Source organism: Penaeus japonicus, unplaced genomic scaffold (assembly GCF_977035675.1).
Source record: "Penaeus japonicus unplaced genomic scaffold, GWHDUDI00000001_assembly GWHDUDI00000041, whole genome shotgun sequence".
NCBI lineage: Eukaryota > Metazoa > Arthropoda > Malacostraca > Decapoda > Penaeidae > Penaeus > Penaeus japonicus.
Window position 1 is genome coordinate 2,323,008 of NW_028234443.1, and position 22,500 is coordinate 2,345,507.

Below are 22,500 nucleotides of genomic sequence, written 5' to 3' on the forward strand. Positions count from 1 at the left end.
ATTTCCCCTACCCCCCACCCAGTACCCCCTACCACTACCCCCTACCCCCTACCCCACCTCCTATATCTATACCCTATATATATTGCTCCTACCCCCTACCCTACCCCCTACCCCCCTACCCCATCGAGGACCAGGGCAGCTCCTCTCCTCCCCGAGCCGTCGTTGGGTCAGCACGGGGCGGCATTTGGGGGCATTGGGGCATCTGCGGGCACGAGGATGGGAACGCCCCCTCCCTTATTGGTTTTTCATCGGTATGTGCCCCGGGGCCTAATTTAAGGGTCGGGGGAACGTTTTCACTCCTTTCTTTGTCTTTTTCTCTTTCTCTCTCTTTTTTTTTTATGCTATCTCTCTCTCTCTCTCTCTCTCTCGGTTGGTCAGGAGTTCTATTTTTTTTTTTTTTTTTTTTTTTTTTTTTTTTTTTTTTTTTTTTTTTTTTTTAGAGGATCCGGTTACCGTTTGCGCGTCCTGGGTTCTGGGTGTTGGGTAATGTGCGAGATGGGGGGGAGGGGAAGGGGAGGAGGGGAGAGGAGAGGAGAGGAGAGGAGAGGAGAGGAGAGGAGAGGAGAAAAGAAAAGAGCGATGAACATAAGCGAGGTCGAGCGAAGACGTATCAAAGGGCGAGTGAGAGGGAGAGCGAGTGTGAGTGTGAGATCGAGGACGAGTTAGAGAGCGAGGGGCGAGGGAGGGGGGCGAGTTGAAGCGAAGACGAGCTAAAAGCAGGACGAGTAGAGACGAGGGCAAAGTAAGGGCGAGGGGGGAGGGGGGTCGAGGCGAGGACGAGTCGAAGCGAGTTGAGGACGAATTGAAGCGAGTTGGCGCGAGTCCCCGAGCCTCCACCGACACGGAGCGGAGTGCGAAGCGAAGTCGGACGCCGCGTCGCCGACGTAGCCACCCGCTCCGGCCGCCATTGTGCCTCCGACGGACGCTGCCGCCGCCGCGCCGTCGGCCTGAGTCTCCGGTGACTCTGATTCCTTCGCCGCCTCAGCCGTCGAAACAATATTGATCTTCCCAATCCCAGCGGCCGCAGAGGCGATCCGTAAGGGCGACCGCAAGCTTGACCTGCGCGGCGGACTGACCCTTAAGGGCGGCGCGGGATAGCGCACCTCTGGCCGGGTAATGGGGCCTTAAATCACGGCGGCCAGAGGCTCCTGACCGCAGAGGGGGCCTTGCCTTCGCCCCTCCGCCTGAGCCTCCGCCTCCTCCTCCTCCTCTTCCTTCGTCTTCCTTCGTCTTCGTCATCTTTTCCGTCTTCTCCTTCTCCCTTTTCTTCGTCTTCTCCTTCATCTTCTTCTTTTTCTTCGTCTTCTTTTTCTCCTTCTATTCCTTCTCCTTCGTCTTCTTATTTTTTTCCTCTTCTTCATCTCCGTTGCCTCCTCCTCCTCTTCTTCTTCTTCGTCTTCTTCTCCTTTTTTTTCTTCGTCTTTTCTTTTTCTCCTTCTATTCCTTCTCCTTCGTCTTGTTATTTTTCTTCTTCGTCTTCTTATTTTTCTTCTTCATCTCCGTTGCCTCCTCCTCTTCTTCTTCCTCCTCCTCCCCCCCCTCCTCCTCCTCCTCCTCCTCCTCCTCCTCCTCCTCCTCCTCCTCCTCCTCCTCCTCCTCCTCCTCCTCCTCCTCCTCCTCCTCCTCCTCCTGCTCCTCTCCTTCATCTTCTTATTTTTCTTCTTCTACTTCTACTTCTTCACCTCCTACATCCCTTGATGAGGATATCCGTGATAGTTATGATAATGATGTTTAAAATGATAGTGTTAATTATGATGTTGGTAATCATAGTAATGATAGTAATAGTAATAGTAATAATAATAATAATAATAATAATGATAATGATAGCAACAGCAACAACAATAATGATAATCATAATGATAATAATAATAATAATAGTAATAACAATAACAAAAACAGTAATGATAACGATGGTAATAGTAATGATTATGATAATAAAGATGATGATAATGATAATGATGATGATGATGATAGAGACGATAACGACACTAATAAAGGAATATGAGCCGACATCAAAGGCGTCCCTCTACCGCCCCCCCCAACCCCCTCCAACCCAACCCCCCATGCCCCTTCCCTCCCTCCCTCCCCCCTCCCATCCCTCCCCTTCCCTCCCCCAACCCCCCATGCCCCATCCCTCCCCCAACCCCCCATCCCCCTCCCTACCCTTCCCTCCCTCCTATCCTCCTCCCTCCATCCCTCCCTCCCCCCAAACCCCCATTCCCCTCCCATCCCTCCCCTCCCCCATTCCCCTCCCTCCCATCCCTCCCTACCCTCCCCCTCTCCGAGTCGGGAATCACGAGTCAGCGAGCGAGTCGGCGAGTCGGCGAGTCTGCGAGTCGAGCCCCGCGTGTTGTTCCCGGCGACAAGAAACGGCAATAAAGTAGGATCAAGCGACGACATTTTTGCCGTGTCAGTTTACTCGCGACTTGATCCCGTGTTGTAAACGCTGCTCTTGTTTATGTCTCCCTTTGCGGTCGGTCGGTCGGCCGCCCGGCCGCGGCGAGCGCTCTCTCGGGCGGAGGGAGGGAGGGCTTGGCTTGGCTAGATAGCTAGATGGCTGGCTCTTTGGCTAGATGGCTTGGCTAGATGGCTAGATGGGTTGTCTTGGCTTGGCTAGATGGCTGGCTAGATGGCTTGGCTAGATGGCTGGCTCTCTGGCTAGATGGTTGTGGGTTTAGCTGTCTGTCTGTATGTCTGTTACTATGTATTTGTTTATTTATGTATGAATACTTGTATGTATGTATATATATATGTATATGTATATGTATATATATATATATGTATATATATATATGCATATATATGTATATTTATATATATATATATGTGTGTATACGTATATGTATATGTATATATATGTATATATATGTATATGTATATATATATTTATATGTATATATATTTTTATATGTATATATATTTATATCAATATTTATATCTATCTACCTATCTATCTATCTATATATATATCTATCTATCTATCTATCTATCTATCTATCTATATATATATATATATATATATATATAATACATGTATATAAATATGCATGTATATATACATGTATATATACATGTATATATGCATGTATATATATATGTATATATACATGTATATATATATATATTTATATATATATAATGTATATATAAATATAAATAAATATATATATATATATATACATACATACATATACATATATATAGATATATATATATATATATATATATTTATATATATATGTATATACATATGTACATATATATGTGTATATATATATGTATATATATTTACATTTATATATATATATATATATATATATATATATAATGTTTACATATATATATATATATATATCTATGTGTATATATATAATGTTTACATATATATATGCATATATATATATATTTATATATATATGTATATATATGAATATGTATATGTATATATATGTATATATATGAATATGTATATGTATATATGTATATATATATGTATTATGTATATATATTACATATATATATATATATATATATATATATATATATATATATATATATATATATACATATATATATATATATGTGCGTGTGTGTGTGTGTGTATATGTATATGTATGTATATATAAATACATGTACATCTACATATCAACATATATATTATGTTTCTATGATTTGTGTGTAAATATATAAATATAAACCCACCTTAAAAAATAAATATAACAAACGTTAAGAATTCGCCAATTAAAGAAGAAGCTTTAGCAAAAGACTTTCGCGCTTCTGCGCGAAAGCGATCCATTTGGGTATGTGATGATTTTGTCCAACCCAATGTATTTGTGAATGTGTGGTCCGGATCAGGGCGCCAAACGGTGGTATCTGAGGACGGTTGGACGTGTTTGTAGTTGTGTGTGGATTGTCCCAGTGTAGAGATTGGGAGAGCTGGGGTGATTATGGTTGAGGAGTGAGGAGGAGAGAGAGAGGGATTGAGGAGGAAAGGGGAGGAGAGGAGGAGGAGGAGGAGGAGGGGAGGGGGTGGGGGGGAGCGGGGGGGGGGAGCGGGGGGGGGAGGGTTAGGGATGATTCACACGTAGGGAGGGGAGGGGTGAGTCCATTACTTTTCCGGTCCCTCCACCCTCCAGTTAGTAGGGTGGGCGTCCCTTCACCTCTTCTCATGCTGCTGCAGCAGCCCCGTTGGCCGCCAGCCCTTTTCCTCCCCCTCCTCTCTCTCTCGCTCGCTCGCCGCTTCTCCCTCCTCGCTCGTTCTCCGATCGCCCGTTCGCTTCTCCCCCGCTCTTCGCTCGCTGAGGGATGGGCACGCCTCGCGCCGGCGCCCGTGCTTGCTTCTGTGTTTAGTAGTTGTGCACGTGCCGCGCTTTACGCGCACCTGCAGTGTTGCTGCAACACAACGGGTCATTAACTAAACATCCCGTCAAAAGTGTTGTGCGAGTTGGTGCGTGTGGAACAGTGCGGGCAGTGCGGTCAGTGTGCGCGTGCGCGCAGTGTTCAGTGGAGTTGTGAGATGTTCGTTGTGGAAACGCAGTGTTTGTGTGTGTGTGTGGCGTTCTGTGGATCTTTTTTTTTTTGTGTGTGTTTGTGAGATGTGATCGGTCCGCGCTGCTCGCCAAGGGAGAAGAGGCTGCCCAGGGCCGGGAGGCTGTGCCCCCTGGAAAGCCTGATGTTTTGGGAGGCTGTGCCCCTTAAATGCGTGTGCGTTGTCGTGCATTGCACGCTTATTCAATGTGTTCGTTGCTGTTTAATTCATGCAAGCACAACACATATGTGCACACACACCACACACACACACACACACACACACACACACACACACACACACACACACACACACACACACACACACACACACACACACACACACACACACACACACAAACAAATTCACTCACTCACATAATGACACACGAAACAAACCCGCGCGTATAGACAGTTTACAAAAGCGTATACACACAGCAACATAATACGATATACAGAAACGCTTGTCAGAGGGCGAGCAGTCAGACCAACGAGTAGGAACTTGAGACCGAAGGCTGACCTGTTAAGGTTTAGTATGCCTTGAGTTAGAAGGGCTCTTCAAATCATGCAAGTAAGCAATCGCTTGATGAAGTGTGTGATATTCATGCGATGCCATTTGATGTTATATAGCATCATGCAACACCATATGACATCATCCAACACCACATGACATCATAAAACACCATACGAGTCATACAACCCCGTACACCATCACCCAGCATCATACAATACAATAGACGTCATGCAACACCATATCATATCACATGACACCATGAGAAATCCTACACCACCATGCATCATTATACACCATACGACACCATGGGATATCATACAATATCAGACGACACCATGCGAAATCATGCACCACTACCATGCGACACCATGGAATATCATACAATATCAGACGACACCACGCGAAATCATGCACCACCACCATGCGAAATCATGCACCACCACCACGCGAAATCATGCACTACCATGCGACACCATGCAACTTACGGCAGTCCTAACATGTCATTGATCCCCGCCGATTATGCCCAGCCGTAAAATTGCAACGTAATTGAGTCCTTTGTGGAAGAGAGTCCTTCGTGTGATCCAGAGTGCGACTGGAATTACGCTCTGGAATGTCGGCGTAACCGGACCCTCATGCCATCACCGACCGACAGACCGAGCGGGACGGTGGAGGTGGAGGTGGAAGTGGAAGTGGAGGAGTAAGAGGTGGAGGTGGAGGAGTAAGAGATGGAGGCGGTGGTGGCGGTGGTAACACGTTCCTTTCGCGATTTCGTTCTCTTGTTCGAGGGGGTTGGGGGGAGGGGGGAGGGGGAGTATGTGTGTGTGAGGGTGTGTGTGTGTGTTTGTCTTTGTCTGTTACTCTTTTCGGTCCTTTTACATGTTTGAGAATTTCCTTAGTTTCTGTATTTCCTTGTCACTCCGAGAGCGTCTGTCTATCGCTCTCTCTCTCTCCTTATCGCGAATCAACGATAACAGCTGATAAAAGATAAAACTATGTTAATTCTACATCTGTTGTTTTTTTTACCGTTCTTTGTGACCTTAATTGATCGAGCGCTTATGAAAATTACCAGTCTGAGTGAGTGAGAGTGAGTGATAGTGAGTGAGTGAGTGAGTGAGTGAGTATGAGTGAGAGTGATTGAGTAAGAGAGTGTGTGAGTGAGTGAGAGACAGAATGCCACTGGTTGAGGCATAGGACGATTTCTGGAATACCTTTTTTCTTTTTTTTTGTGGGTTTGTATTCATGAAAGGAAAAAAAAAACGTGCATTTGGAGTGGCCACTCTGAAGAACTGCCCTTTGACCTTGCGTGTAAATATGAATGACGGCGTGTTTGCGTGTGTGTGTGTGTGCGTGCGCTAGTTGTAACGCCCCCCTCCCAGTGCTTGTCAACCCCCCGCCAGGGGTTAAGTGTAGGGTCACCCCCGAGCGGCCAACAATCCCCGCCTTCGCTCCGCCTCTAGCCATGACGTCATTATTTTCTGCGCCAATCAGGTGAAGCGATTTCGTGATGACGTCATCGCGGACGGCGAATGCATCTAATCCGAATTTTCCCTTCGGTGTTGATTCCAACATTCGATACGACGGACCGAGCGACGACGAAGACGAGGCCCCGCGTACCGACCGGGTGGGTTCTTCAAGACGACTTCGATGCGAAACGGGTTATCTCAGGACGTCATCTCGGGAGTCGATGGACGATAACAAGCTACTTAGCCTGGATAAGTGACCGGGTCTATTGTCCCCGATGGAGGCTGAGGGACTAAGGGGGGGGCTGTGGGGCTGGGGGGGAGAGAGGGGGAGGGGGAAGAGGTAGGGGGGTCTTCTCTATCTCTTTCTGCTTTCTCTCTGTGCGCGCGGTTCGGTTCGGCTCGGCTACCTTCTTTTGTTTTCTTCTGGTACTTTTGTGTGCTCTTTGGATAATCCTTTATTTTCTTCAGTTGGCGAGAATTTCGATTCCGTTAATGCTCTGTCTGTCTGTTTGTATGTCCTTGTGCCATTTTGTCTTTGTATCATTATGTCTTTATGTCTTGTCTTGTCTTGTCTGTCTGCATTCTTCCCCTTCTCTTCTCTTCTTTCTCTTCCCCTCTTCTCCTTTCCCTTGCTTCTCCTCTCCCTTGCTTCCCCTCTCCTTTGCTTCCCCTCTCCCTTGCTTCCCCTCTCCCTTGCTTCCCCTCTCCTCTCCTCTCCTCTCCCTTCCTTCCCCTCTTTTCCGTTCCCCTCCTTCCTCATCCGCTCTCCTCCCCTCCTCTCCCTTCCTTCCCCTCTTTTCCGTTCCCCTCCTTCCCCACTCCTCCCTTCCCCCTCCTCTTCCCTCCCTCCCTTCCCCTCCATCCTCCCCACTCCTCCCTTCCCCTCCCCTCCTCCCCCCATCCCATCCCCAGTAGTAGAAACAAGACGATCCTGTCATCCACAGCCTCGAGTGACAGCTACATGGATTCCCCCTCCCCCCTCCCCCTTCCCTCTTCCCTCCTCCCCCCCTCTTGGAAAGACTCCTAGAGTGGCCGCACCTGCTGACCTGTCAGTCTACCTGTCGCTGCCTGTCTGTCTATCTGTCTGTCTGTCACGCTGTGTATGCGGAGCGGTACACAGACAGGCGTAGACAATGATGATATCCAGGGTCGTATGTCGAGTGGGTTGGGAGATTCTGCGGAAGGTTGGAGAGGGAGAGGGAGAGGGAGAGGAAGAGGAAGAGGGAGGCACAGAGGGAGAGGGAGAGATAGAGGGAGGCACATAGTGAGAGTGAGGGAGGCTCAGAGGAGGAAGGAGAGAGTGAGGGAGGCTCAGAGGAGGAAGGAGAAAGAGGGAGGTCCAGAGGGAGAGGGTGAGGGAGAGATGACAGGGGAGCTAGAGGGAGTCAGATACAGACGCATAGATACACATACACACACCCGCACATATACACACACACCCGCACAGAGAGAGAGAGAGAGAGAGAGAGAGAGAGAGAGAGAGAGAGAGAGAGAGAGAGAGAGAGAGAGAGAGAGAGAGAGAGAGAGAGAGAGAGAGAAAAGAGAGAGAGAGAGAAAGAAAAGGAGAAGAGAGAGAGAGAGAGAGAGAGAGAGAGAGAGAGAGAGAGAGAGAGAGAGAGAGAGAGAGAGAGAGAGAGAGAGAGAGAGAGAGAGAGAGAGAGAGAGAGAGAGAGAGAGAGAAATTATTCCAAATTGGAAACATCAGTCAACGCATCTTCCTTTAATGAAAAGAAACAAACTATGTTGACTGAATATGAGAAAGAGAAAAGAGAAGAGAGAATGAGAAAGAAGGAGTAGAGAGAGAAAAAAAAATATTAACAACCCCACGATTCTATTACGCAATCGTAATCCATGACCAAAATAGGAGGCACGCGGCTTAGGAGAAGGCGATAGGGAGAGAGAGTCTGCGCCAGAAGACAGTAGCTGATAAGACAAAGAGGGAAGGTTGAAGAATCTGGCAGCAGTGCCCCCCCCTCCCCCCCTCCCCCCCCTTTTGAGCCGATCTCTGACGCCAAAACCTTCATTAAACTCACATTAAGGCTCCGTGACTTATTTTTGCCAGGCATAGTGGGCGGGGGGAGGAAGGGGTTGGGGGTAGGGGGCAGACAGGCAGAGTGTGATCAGCCCATTGATGATCACTCTGCCATGCCCTTCTGACACCTTCTTCTCGTCCTTCCCTCCCCTCTCTTCCCTCTTCTCTCCTCTCTCTCTCTTTCTCTCTCTCTCTCTCTCTCTCTCTCTCTCCCTCCCTCCCTCCCTCCCTCCTCTCCCTCCCTCCTCCCTCCCCCCCCCCCTCCCTCCCTCTCTCTCCTCCTCTCTCTCTCTCTCTCTCTCTCTCTCTCTCTCTCTCTCTCTCTCTCTCTCTCTCTCTCTCTCTCTCTCTCTCTCTCTCTCTCTCTTCTCTCTTCTTCTCTCTCTTCTCTCTCTTTCTCTCTCTCTCTCTCTCTCTCTCTCTCTCTCTCTCTCTCTCTCTCTCTCTCTCTCTCTCTCTCTCTCTCTCTCTCTCTCTCTCTCTCTCCCTCTCTCTCTCTCTCATATATAGATAGAGATAGATAGATAGATAGATATATAGATATATCTCTACATACACATACGCGTATATCCCCATCTATCTATATATCTATCAATTTATCTGTTGTATCGAGGGCATCCTCTTTCTCCGGCAGCCATCCTTCCTCTCCTTTCTGCCTCCGTGGCACTTCACCCCCCTCCCCCCCCACCACCACCCCCCGCTAAGCAGCTCTCCGAGAGACAGTAGATCACCCGGGTAGGAGGATGAAAGTTGAGAGAGAGAGAGGGAGAGAGAGAGAGAGAGAGAGAGAGAGGGAGAGAGAGAGAGAGAGAGAGAGAGAGAGAGAAAGAGAGTGTGAGAGTAAGAGTGAGTGTGAGTGAGTGAGTGAGTGAGAGTGAAAATCAGAGTGAGAGTGACAAGATTAGAGAGAAAATGAGAGAAAGAGAGAGAACGCGAGATATTGTAAGAAAGGCTAAATGAGAAAAAGGGAGAGGAAGAAAAGGACGCACGAAAGAGAGAGAAGAGTAAAATGAAGTAATAGTAAAATGAAAGAAAGAGTAAAGTCAAGAGAGATGAAAGAGAAAGAGCGAGCGAAAGAGACCAAGAAAGAACAAGAGCAAAAGAGAGAGAGAGAGAGAGAGAGAGAGAGAGAGAGAGAGAGAGAGAGAGAGAGAGAGAGAGAGAGAGAGAGCGAAAGAGAGCCAGAGAGAACAAGATCAAAAGAGAGAACGAGATCAAAAGAGAGAAAGAAAGACCAAGAGCGAAAGAGAGCCAGAGAGAACGAGATCAAAAGAGAGAGAACAAGATCAAAAGAGAGAAAGAGAGCGAGCGAAAGAGAGCCAGAGAAGAGGCAGGGTAAGTCGAGCGCGCAGGAGCCCCCAGCTGCTCGATTATGGCTTTATAGCTCCATTAAATACGTATTATTAGATTTACGAGGTTTCTGTTTAATGGTCGCCTCCTCGTGATATCAACTTCCAAGAAGGCGACCCTCTCACACATGGGCGGCCGGATGTGCGGGCGGTCTCGGAGGCTGGGTGGGCGTGAGGCTGGGGTTGATAGGGGGAGAGCGTGAGGGGTGTAAGGGCTGGGGGACTTGATAGGGGTTTAAGAATGGGATGGGGCGTGAGGGCGGTGTGGGCGTAAGAGATGGGTTTAGGGCTAGGTCTAAGGAGCTGTGGGTGGTGTGGGCGTGAATGGCTGGGTTTGGGTATTTGGAGTGGGCGTTGTGAGCAGGGAGGAACTGCTGGTTACTTACACTCGCCCGGAGAGATATGGAGAGAGAGCGCTGTGATGGCACGTGTGTCGGGGGTGGGGGAGGGGAGGGGGGGAGGGAGGAAGGAGGAGGGAGAAGGGAGAGGCGGGGGTGGGGGTGGAGTGAGGGTGAGGGTGAGGGAGGTGATAATGGCGGAGGTGGGCTGAGTGGGCGGCGAGGAGGCGAGAAAGGAGGGGGGAGACGTGTCACTATCCACTTCCCCATACCCTCCTCCTCCCTTTCCCCCTCCCATCTCCTCCCCCCTCCCCTCCCCCAGTGTGCGTCCGCTCGGTGGCACTTTTCTCTATCCATGTGTGTCTGTCTATCTGATGTAACTATGCGTCTGTCTGTCTGTCTGCTGCAGGAATTGCACCGCCTCTGAGACTCTGAGGGCATACTTACGAGGATGGCATGCGAGTGCCGATGGGACGTAAACATGGTGGAAGGCGGTGGGCGTCGGTGGGCGGTGGGCGTCGGAAGGTGTCGGAGGGCGTCGTAGGGCAGTGGGCGTCGTAGGGTGGTGGGTGTCGGTGGGCGGTAGGCGTCGTAGGGCAGTGGGCGGCGGAGGGTGGTGGGCGGCGGAGGGCGGAATGCGGTGTCCTATCCCTCGCGGAGTCAGAGGGTCGGATGGCGGGTGGGCGGGCGGATGATCCGTGGGCGTCGCAGTGGGCGGCCGTCAGGATGATGGAGGACGCGGTCGAGCGGTCCCGACTGGCCTGGGAATATCGCACAAACGGCGCCATTAATGAATTGTGTTTCTATTTATCATCGGCGTGTCAATGGCGGTCGCGGAGGCCGGACCAGAGGGGCGCAAGCGACGTCGCGGCTCTTGGGGCGCGAGGCTGCAAGGGCGGTGGGCGTGCGCGGGCGACAAGAGGGCGCATGACCAAATGAATGGCCGAACATGCACGCTGATGCAGCCACGCGAGGGCCTAAGCCGGGCTCGTGCTACGGGGAAAGCGCCCTTGTGCCCGGGGGCGGAGGGGCGGCCAGCCACCGGGGGCGCCAGATGCCCGGAGGAGGCGAGGACGCTGATTGATACTTAAGATAACATACCGACCCAGCGGGGACGCGCCAGACAGTGTGGTGCCCCGGCGGTGGGGGAGGGATGGGGAGGATCGGATGGGGAAGGATGGAATGGGATGGGGAGGGGTTAGGAGGAATGGGGATGGGGAAAGATGGAATGGGATGGTGAGGGATGGGAAGGGAAGGGGAGAGGAAGCGTAAGGTAGGGAAGGGGAGGAAAAGGACTTGATCCTCCGACTTGACGCCGAAGATTTCGTGATGAAATGAATTCTTGTACTTTGGTTTCACAGCCGCTATTTTTATTATACTTATTTCCCCACCGAAGATATGAATTGATCACATTTACTCCCCACCATTAACCTCCCCCTCTCCCCACAGGATATAAACATTGAGGAAACTAACCCTTTCTCTTTCTCTCTCTTTCTCCCCAACAGTCTGGTACCGACGACCGCGTGTCCGACATGGAGCAAGAGGACAGCCTCGGCCTGACGGGCGGCGGGCGCGACAGCCCCCTCAAGCCCGGCGTCGGGGGCTGCGGGGGCGGCATGGAGGGGGAGGACATCCTGGCCAAGCTCCGCCAGCAGGTATCGGCGGCGTCGCTCTTCAGCCACACCCGGGAGAGCATCCTAGGCGGCTCCCCCCCTCCCCCCGGCTCGCCCAACAACAACAACAACAACAATAACAACAACAATAACGGGCACAACCTCTACGACCGCCTCCACACCCTCCTGCAGGCCAAGATGAAGAGGGAGGTGAGTAAGACGCAGCTTCCGGTCTTGGTATTACTCATCAAGTGGCTCATCACGACACGTTACTCATAAAGCCACTTTAGGCTGATCACGATGTTTTACTCATCAAGTGTGGCTGATCATGTGTTACTCATCAAGTGTGGCTGATCACGAGGTTTTACTCATAAAGTGGCTGATCACCATAACGTTACTCATCAAGTAGCTGATCACGATGTGTTACTCATCAAGTGGCTGATAACGATGACACGCGTCGCACTCTTATTCATCCACAGGTGTATGCTCATAGGTTTATTAATGATAGGACTTGGTCATTAGCCGTAATTAGGGCTATGAGACAGGTGTCAGAAAATAGTTAGATAGACGTGATGAGAACTCGAAACGATGAGGTAGGATTGAGTTTGTTGTGATGAATGTTGATCAAGGGATGAATAAGGGATGAATGAGACTGAATAACTTACATTACGTCTCAGTTCATGTTATGGAGTTATTCAGCCTTTTTTATGTACTGAATTGAAGGGAGTCCAGTCAGGAGGCGGGGTAAACGTGTAAAGAACATGTAGGACATTTAAGGACTCCCCCCGATGGTAGATTGGAAGGAGGGGAGGTGGAGGGGAGGTGGGGTGGAGTGGCGGAGGTGGAGGGCCCGAGCAGGTGCCCGGCGGTGATCCCAGTTCCATAAAAGCCGATTGTGAGACACTAACCGATGCGGAGAGAGAGGCTGTTTTCTCAGCGCATCCCCCCGGCGACTTTTATAGGTCGTTTTGTCATGTTCCGCGTCACCAGCTCGAGTCGGGAGGCTTATCGTCTGGTTCCATTAAATCCCTCTCGAGTGTCGCCGCCCTCGCCGTCGCCCGGGACGAGACGAGACGAGGCGAGAGAGTGGGCGGTTCTGGAGAGCGGATGTCTTATTTGTACGTCGCGTTTCCTTTCCTCCGAGCCGCAAAGGATGAGTGACATGTTTGTTTCTTGTTTCAGGAGGACGGTGAGGGGGACGAGGACTCGCGCGACCTGGTGCTCCGGGCGGAGGCGCTGCAGAGGCAGAGGGAGTCGCTGCTGTCGTCGCCACAGGCGCTCATGAACGCCATGAGGGGCGGCGGGCCGCCCTCGCTGGTGCCCCCCGGGCCGCACCTGCCGTTCATCCCCAGCACGGTCGGCCTCCCGCCCACCTCGCAGATGCCGCCCACGCCCGGCTCGGCTGGGTCACGCGACTCCTCCGGCAATGGCACACGCACGCCCTCGCACACGCCCGAGCCGCACCAGAGTCAGCAGTCCTGGAGCTTCGAGGAGCAGTTCAAACAGGTGAGTCCGCTTCCTCTGTCCAAGGAACTGTCTATGAAAGTCGCCATAAAACTGATATCACAGTACCCACAATGCAGAGAGAGAGAGAGAGAGAGAAAGAGAAAGAGAAAGAGAAAGAGAAAGAGAAAGAGAAAGAGAAAGAGAAAGAGAAAGAGAAAGAGAGAGAGAGAGAGAGAGAGAGAGAGAGAGAGAGAGAGAGAGAGAGAGAGAGAGAGAGAGAGAGAGAGAAAGAGAAAGAGAAAGAGAAAGAGAAAGAGTGAGAGAGAAAGGGGGGGGGGGAGAAAGAGAAAAAAAAGTGAGTGAGTCGACGTAGAGTTTGTGCAGCGGGACATCCGTCAACTGATCCTGAAAGTCGTAAAGAGTATAGCCAGGCGTTAGATTAATAGGACCTCCTTATCCGATACGACTGGAAAGAAGACCTGTTTTTTTTCCTATCATTTGTCAAGACAGCTGTTAATTGATAATTACTTACTAATACAAAATCGTTCGGATTATAGTTCCTCGACAGTTGTTTGATTGTTGTCAGGTAATGAGTGTTTGGCTATCGTTAGTGGATAGCTGTTAGATAGTTGTAGATATAAGTGTTGATAGGAATTGTTGTTGTTGAAACGGCAACTACATGCCACACGTCCTCGGTAATTATCAATTTATCGCACGGAATGAGATTTTGTTTGGGGACAGATTGTTGTTAACGAATGTTAATTAATAAGTCTGAGGTGTCTATTACATCAAATCTTCACATTTCCTATAAAAAAAAGAGAAAGATTTGTATTAGCATTTCATCCCGAAAAAGCTACTGAATAAAAGAACAAAAAAATAATACGGTGCACTAAATTATTACATAATACGTTCTCGAGTTTTAACGGTTATTGCAAATGATCATACAATGACCCTCGTTCAGGCGTGCCAACCTTTAAGAATCGTATTATTCAAATAATAATTTTAATAACCTTTTATTTTATTTTTTTTTTTTTTATCCATATATCATCATCTACAATCTAAACTGAGCAATTTGATATGTAAATTCTCCTTTTTAACGATTTGAGAAATATCCGACCATTTCAAAACTAAATATTTTAATTTTCCCGCGCTTTTTGATCATCCGGGTTCTTCGAGTTGATAAGTCATGCAAATTGGTTCCCGAGATGCGAGTGAGGGTTCAACCGCTCGCTTGAACCCTTCTCTTACCTGGAACTCTGGACTGGTTGAACACATACAGAGAGAGAGGGAGAGGGAGAGGGAGAGGGAGAGAGGGGGGAGGAAGGGAGAGAAAAGGGGGGAAGTGAGAGGGAGGAATAAAGCGAAATGGAGAGAAGAAGAAGAAGAGAGGGAAGAAGGGAGGGAAGAAGAGAGAGGGTGAGAGGGGATGGTGGGAGGAGAGAGGAAGAGAGGGAAAAGGAGAGAGAAAGAGAAAAGAGAGGGGGAGGAAGGATAATTGGCGGAGGAGAGAGCATAGGAAATAGACTGAAAGACATGACATCCTTGACATCCAGAGAAAAGAACCATTTTTTCCCAGAAAAAAAAAATCATAATAATCAGACATCAAACCCCAAGCAATGACGACTCTCACGGCCTCGCTCTGCTTGCAAAGTCATCACCTCTTGGCATTTCTCGGCGCCTTTCAGTCCCCTTCCCCCCCTCCCCCTCCCCCCCTCCCCCTTTCCTCCCATATCCCTGTCCTTGCCTCGAGGTCGAGCGCCATGTCGGGGGGGGGGGGGGAGCCCTTAATACGAACGGCGAGCGAGGGCCGTTTGCCCCGCACCGCGCGAGATGGACGAGCGATAAGGAGAGGGCCCAGTAATATCCCGTGGCCTGATGTGTTGGCAGCAAGCGGATGATAGGTTAGGGTCGAGTAATAACAATCATTAAGGGATTGTTGAGAGTTGTCCATCAGCGCGGCGTCTCCCGGCAGCCAGTCACGTCGCTCGGCCCGCCGTCGTGGTCCGCCATTGGCTCCCGGACGCGCCAACCTTGCTATTACCCGGCCGGCTACCGGACTTCGATCTCGTCTCCACCTGCGCGATTATATCATTGCATTTATTCTCCCTCGCTTGTAATTTGCATGTGAAGGAATATTGGTTATGTGCAGGGCAGGATAATGACGATTTTTCCCCCTCCTCTCTCCTCTCTCTCCTCTCCCCCCCTTCCCTTCCCTTCCCTTCCCTTCCCTTCCCTTCCCTTCCCTTCCCTTCCCTCTCCCGCTCGTCCGTCCGTCCGTCCGTCCGTCCGCCCTTGCGCATCCCGATGTGCTTTTGTTTTTCGGCCATTTGCAGTTCGCGGGGATACAAAAGCGAGATTGCCCGAGCTTAATCATTCTCCTTCTCTCGGGATAATTGAGATGAGTTGCAGATCATCGCATTTTTGGAGGGACGGAGGTTCGCATGTTGAATATAAATGATATTTTGATGATTTTCGGGCTGAGGGCTGCCGGGATAAGGGACGAGCGAGCGCTTGATAGAACTGGCTCGGAAGGTTACTTACTTGGGAGTGAATTCCACATCGTTCTCCTGAAGACTTATTCCAACATTTATATATTTTTTTTCCAAGTCGAACTTGGCATATCAGGTCATTTTCCTTGGCTGGGTGAACAGGTCAGTGCGTGCAAGGTTAGGCCAAGGGTGAGATATGAACCAACAACAACAATAGTAGCAACAGAAAACAAAATGATATGATTAAGAACAAAAGCCATAGAACGCATAACGAAACAACAGCACTACCAACAACAATAAAAACACCGAGAGAGTCAGAATCCCTTGAGAAAGAAGGCAACGCAGAGCATGCAGAACAAGCAGAAGACAGCAGGAAACAGCAGACATTTTTGCACCAAAGGGGAATAAAGGGGTAGGGGATGGGGGGGGGGGGCTCGAACACCAGGAGGCAGCGAGTGATAGCAAGACTCCTGGCTGTCTCTGGTCGGTTCGGCTTTAACACACGAAGTCAGACCAAGCCGAGTTCTTTTGTTGGGGGGGGGGGGGGGGCGCCGCTCCCCTGACGCTGACGGCTGGCTGATTCGCCGGCTGACGTGTCCCTGGTTCCTGATGTCATCCTTTTTTAATCACATTTTCCTTCTGTGAATCCCTGTGACATTCTATATTCGTTGAGTCGTTGAGTTCCCGATCTTACTTACCCTCGACTCTTCCAATCCTCATTCCAGCCCTAATTCCAACTTGTTTGAACCCTAATTCCAACCTGTCTTTGAACCCCGATTCCGACCAGTCTTCTTTGAACCCCGATTCCAGCCTGTCTTCTTTGTGAACCCCGATTCCAACCTGTCTTCTTTGAACCCCGATTCCAACCAGTCTTTGAACCCTGATTCCAATCTGTCTTCTTTGAACCCCGATTCCAACCTGTCTTCTTTGAACCCCGATTCCAGCCTGCCTTCTTTGAACCCCGATTCCAACCTGTCTTCTTTGAACCCTGATTCCAATCTGTCTTCTTTGAACCCCGATTCCAACCTGTCTTCTTTGAACCCCGATTCCAGCCTGCCTTCTTTGAACCCCGATTCCAACCTGTCTTCTTTGAACCCCGATTCCAACCTGTCTTCTTTGAACCCTGATTCCAACCTGTCTTCTTTGAACCCCGATTCCAACCTGTCTTCTTTGAACCCCGATTCCTACCTGTCTTCTTTGAATCTCGATTCCGACCAGTCTTCTTTGAACCCTGATTCCAACCAGTCTTTGAACCCCGATTCCAACCTGTCTTCTTTGAACCCTGATTCCAATCTGTCTTCTTTGAACCCCGATTCCAACCTGTCTTCTTTGAACCCCGATTCCAACCAGTCTTTTTTGAACCCTGATTCCAATCTGTCTTCTTTGAACTCTGATTCCGACCAGTCTTCTTTGAACCCCGATTCCAACCAGTCTTTGAACCCCGATTCCAACCTGTCTTCTTTGAACCCCGATTCCAACCTGTCTTCTTTGAATCCCGATTCCAACCAGTCTTTGAACACTGATTCCAACCTGTCTTCTTTGAACCCCGATTCCAATCTGTCTTCTTTGAACCCCGATTCCTACCAGTCTTCTTTGAACCCTGATTCCAACCTGTCTTCTTTGAACCCTAATTCCAATCTGTCTTCTTTGAACCCTCATTCCTCTCCCGAGTCACGTGGCATCACGTCGCTCTCCGACCTTCGTATCAATATTATGCATGTTCTTCCCTTAGCCATGCACTCGCTGTACCGTACAGCCAGCAGGTGTTCATGCTCGTAATCAGGTGCGGTTTGGAGCATAGATATATATATTCGTCTAGTGCAAAGAGTCACTTAGGCTGCTAGTCGTAATTGCAAAACCGAAAGTGCTTATTTAATTTGCTCGGAGTATTGAGTGAGAAAGTTATGCTTTTACTGCCTTGTGTGTGTGCAACAACGGGTTTTATTCGCCGCCGTCCGTGGTAGTTGTGTCTTCGCGGCTGCAACCCGTGTAACTGCAATTCGCTGCAATTCGCCGACTTGGTGACGTAGGTGTGAACTCCGCCTTCCGAAAACTCAATATGCAACACTGGGGAGTATATAAAACTCTAATGTTTCCGAGATCGACACCCAGAAAAAAGGGGGTTCATTTGCATAGAAGTTATCAGAGTTTTTGTTGTCTTTTTTTTGTAGATGGTGGCGTCAGATAATGTGTCGGGAACAATAAACGAAGGTGAGTGTTTTGGGCGAGCGGTTTTGGGCGCGGAACGGGCGGGCGGGCGGGCGGCGAGCGCAGACACCGCTAATGAATGTGTGATCCTGTTTTATGTTTTATGATTTTTATTTTATATTTTTTTTCTTCTCAGTATTTTTTTTTCTTTTAAGGCGAACATCAAGTGGCACTTTTATGTGGACGTTTTATATCCCGTCTTTAACGCGAGGTTGAGTCTCTCCGTCGCCGCTTCCTTGTGAGCCGTCGGTAGATTTTCATTTGATACGTCGCGGAGTGGTTAGCATGTTGCAAATAGGAAATTGAATAGCCAGTCCATCGGGGTAGTGTTGTCGGTGTAAAACAAAGAGAAGGACGAGGTGTCTCCTCTCCTGGGAGATTTACTGTCACGGGTTAACAGATGGGTATATACAAATCGGATAACGAGAGGGACTCTTCCAAGTTTCGGGTCTCTGCGAGGGGCATTCTCGTCGTCGCCTTCGTCAGTGTTGGCTTCATCTTCGATCCCCTACCTTCCTTCGCCCCTCGCTTGGCTATCTAAGCTTTCGCTTTATATCTCTCTCTGTCTCTGTCTCTCTGTCTCTATCTCTCTGTCTCTTTGTCTGTCTCTCTCTCTCTGTCATTGTTTCTCTGTCATTGTTTCTCTCTCTCTCTCTCTCTCTCTCTCTCTCTCTCTCTCTCTCTCTCTCTCTCTCTCTCTCTCTCTCTCTCTCTCTCTCCCGCCCCCCCCTCCTCCGGCGTTGAGCTCAGCAAACGGGGAGGGATACGGCACATCAGCGGCTGACTTGTTAGACGGTAGGAAAAAAGAAGGAGACAGGACGGGCGTGGCGAAAAGGTAGGCACGGGGGGAAGAGGGGGGGGGGGAGGCGTGGCGTTCCGGCTTACTCCTTCGCTTGTCCCGTGTAGGAGTGTCGGAGGATCGGAGGATCGGAGCCTCTTAGCGCACACGAATCCTGCGGCCGCCGCGATCATTCCGGCAAAAGGGGAGTTCAATGGGCCCTGAAAACCGTGGTGTTGAATAACGTACGTCCTCTCGGGTTTATGCCTGGCGCTAATAAGCAATAAAGATGGGCTTGTGGTTTCACGCCAGCTGCTTGTTGAGAGATTTGCATGACTAGACGGAGAGGGATGGCGTGCCTGCGTCGAGCTGCATGACCAGGCGGGCGCAAGGCCTCTTTATCGGGCCGCCCGCCTGCCGACGTAGGCGTGAGGAGAGAGAGAGACTTCGTGAGGGGAATGAGAGGGAGAAAGGACGGGGAGAGTGAGGGAGGTTGTATTAATACATTCAGGGACGTGATGTCACCGCGATAGTGCGTGTGAGAAAGGGAGAATTGACTTCGGATTATGATTCCTGAAACGGGGAGGGATAGGGTCGATTGCGGAGCAAAGAATCTCGAGTTAATGTGTCGCTATCATCGTCGTTATCAAGTTTATTATTCGTCGTCGTCGTCGTCATTTATGTCATCCTTTCCATCCTCCTCCTCTCTTCGTCCTCCCCCACCCCCATCCCTCACCTCTCCTCAGTAGACACCTTCCCCGGTGGCATTAGATTTTCCTTCCACCCGAACCGGCCATCTTGAAATCATCCCCTGGCGTAGGCGCCCTCCTTCCCTCCTCCGCCCCCCTCCCCCCCTTTCCTCCTTCTCCCTCCTTCACCCGACGCCCCTCCCCCCTCCCCCTCCCCTCCCCCCTCCCTCCCTCTCCTGCAGATGGTTATTGTGAGATGTTATATCATCTTATTTAGCGTCGTTCCAGGAGTCCCGTCGGAGTAAGGATGGGTCGTAACCGCGGCGTCCTCTCGCCCGAGCAGTTCGGGTAATTATACGATGCATTACTTCAATGGCTGCCAAATTACACGGCCGGCGCCCATGACCGCAGCTCCTCGGCCGCCTCCACCTTCCTCCCATAACTACCGCACTTTTGCCGCAGTTCTGCCGCCGCCGCGCCGAGACGCCGCCACGCCGCCGCTGCCGCCGCACGCGACCGCAAATCTTCCAGCCGAACGCCGCGCGCGCATTGGCGTGACGGGCGGCGACTCCAGGTGGGCGTCGGAGGGGCGTGGGGCGTCCTGTCCTGCTAGGAGTCTAGGTGGCACTCGGACGCCCCTCCCCCCCCTCGCTGCCAACCGAGACGCGCCCTTTTCGCCATGGCGTCGGCGGTCGGCTCGCGATGGGCGGCGGCGCTGTCGAGAGGCTCGTGTTAGTGTCATATTCGGGATGATGATGGTGATGATGATGGTGGTGATGGTGATGGTGGTGATGATGATGGGAATGATAATGACAATACAAGGAAAGGTATTTGGGATGTAGCAATAACAAGGAACAGAAACAAAACTATCCTTTGACTTTTTAATAATTCCATGGTGATGATTAACCTCCTCCTCGAATAGGTCCTTGTCCTCAGGGTCGTGATTGTCATTGTCACCTTCATCATCATCGCCATCGCTATCACTATCACTATCACCATCAGCACCGCCACCATTATCATCATTACCATCATCACCAACTGTGTATTGTTCTGCTCTCCCTCCCCTTCCCCTCTCCTCTCCTTCCCCTTCCCCTCTCCCCTTCCCCTTTCCCCTTCCCCTCTCCTTCCCCTTTCCCCTTCCCCTTCCCCTTCCCTCTCCTTCCCCTCTTCCCTCCCATTCCCTTCTCCCTTCCCTTCCCTCTCCCCTTCCCTTCCCTTCCCCTCTCCCCTTCCTTTCACCTCTCCCCCTCCCCTTCCCCTCCCCTTCACCACTCTCCCTTCTCCCCCTCCCCCCTCCCCTCCCCCCTCCGTTGCGGGTGCTGCGTGTGGCCGCCCGGACTGCCGCTGCGGAAGGTCAGCAAGGCCACCGGCTTTGGCAGACGGAATAATTACGGAATATTACCCTAATAAGTCAGCCGCGCCGGGATCTGCGCACTTAATTAATACGTCTCCTGGCGGCGCTAACGACCGGCGCTCCGCGTGCTCGGCGCCGCTGTGAGTGCAGGAGCAGGCGAGGGCGGCGCTGACGGCGAGGCGGGAGTAGCGGCAGCGGCGGCGGCGGCGGCGGTGGCGGTGGCGGCGGCGACGTCCTCAGCGGCCGGCGCGGCGTCCTGCAGTTAGGCTGCGGGAACTTCGCTTCTCCTCACAATTATATGGAAGAATTAGCGTTGTAAGCATGAGCGGGCGAGGAGGGCGGGCCGGCGGGCCGACTCGGTCCTTCGGCGCATGGGGCGGAGAGGCGAAAGTCGCGTGGCGGGAGGGGGGGCGAGTCGCGGGTCCGGGCCAGGGCGCTCTGAGCTTTCCGACGGAGGGCGCGCTGCGGCGGAGGCGGTTCGCGGGAGATTTATCCTTATGGCTATAGGTGATAGTGGCGAAAATGGCGTTCCAGGTTGGCCCGCTCGACGCTTATGATTGGTTTATGAGCGGAGGTGCAGCGCGGCGCCAGGCGATATTCGACGCTGTGGCGGGGCGACGGAAGGGCGTCGAGGGGGTCGCGCCGACGGTGTGGGATGCGGCTTCAATATGCCGGTTGCCGGGGTCATGATATGCTAATGAAGCTTCAACGTGTGTCAATCACCAGCGGCAGACGTGGGACTGCACCGCCAACGCCACAGCAATAGGAACGGCAGAAACGCGAACGAATCGACGCGACCCGACGAAACGAACGAAACCCCCGGAACGCACGAACGGAGGCGTGTTGTCGTCGTCGACTGGCTTTCGTAACCCCGAATTCACCGAAGGAATCGACGCGGATCGGAGGCAATGGCGCCGCCGACAGAACGACACTCCCCGAAGGAAAATCCCGAGAGAAACAAAGATGAAACACGAAGGTCGGTGCAGCGAGAACGCCGAACCCGGACCAAAGCCGCTAGCCGCAGGGCATGCCGTATTGCAAATTCTTCATATGCAAAGTTGCAGTAAATTGGCCAGCTCTACGTCAAGTGTAAGTGTATAAATACCTTCAGACATGATTCTTGCCGGATACCTAACGACTTCTTGCCCAGGTAGATGAAGCTACCTGGCTAGGGACTACCTGGATGGGGACTACCTGGCCGGGGCTACCTGGCTAGGGACTACCTGCCCGGGGACTACCTAGCTGGGGACTACCAGGCTGGGGCTACCTGGATGGGGACTATCTGGTGAGACTACCTGGCTAGATGTGGGCGCGACACTTGCAAGGGAGAGACAGACAACGAGGGCGCTGAAACGGGAGACAAATTTCATGTTTACTAAAAAAAAAGGCGTTTAGATCAAAACAAATCAAATCAGCGAATTATCCTCAATGCTATTAATATTTACCTATTTTTTCGATAAGATTGAATAAATTTTCTTGATCTGATGTTTATTATGGAGTGGTGATTCTTCTCGTGCAAAGTCGAATAGCAATTTTTAATTAGTTCAGATCATTAGACAGAAGCTCCATTTTCGTAAACGGATGTTGAATGTTCTTAGGGAATCAGTTGAAGATAGGGTGTAGAGGAGAAATAGTTTTGGGTGAAATCTCTCTCTCTCTCTCTCTCTCTCTCTCTCTCTCTCTCTCTCTCTCTCTCTCTC

The 22,500-nt window shown here is 50.7% G+C and overlaps 1 protein-coding gene across 7 annotated transcripts in view; it reads left to right on the forward strand.

Annotated features, from left to right (window-relative positions):
• The window catches only part of LOC122253907 (uncharacterized), a 203,310-nt gene that overhangs the window by 21,257 nt on the left and 159,553 nt on the right, over positions 1 to 22,500 (forward strand). For all 7 annotated transcript variants that reach the window (XM_086534655.1, XM_086534653.1, XM_086534654.1 and 4 more), the window contains exons 2-3: positions 11,729 to 12,046; positions 13,019 to 13,342. In XM_086534655.1, the coding sequence (XP_086390781.1) occupies positions 11,729 to 12,046; positions 13,019 to 13,342 (642 nt within the window). The remainder of the gene's footprint in view (positions 1 to 11,728; positions 12,047 to 13,018; positions 13,343 to 22,500) is intronic.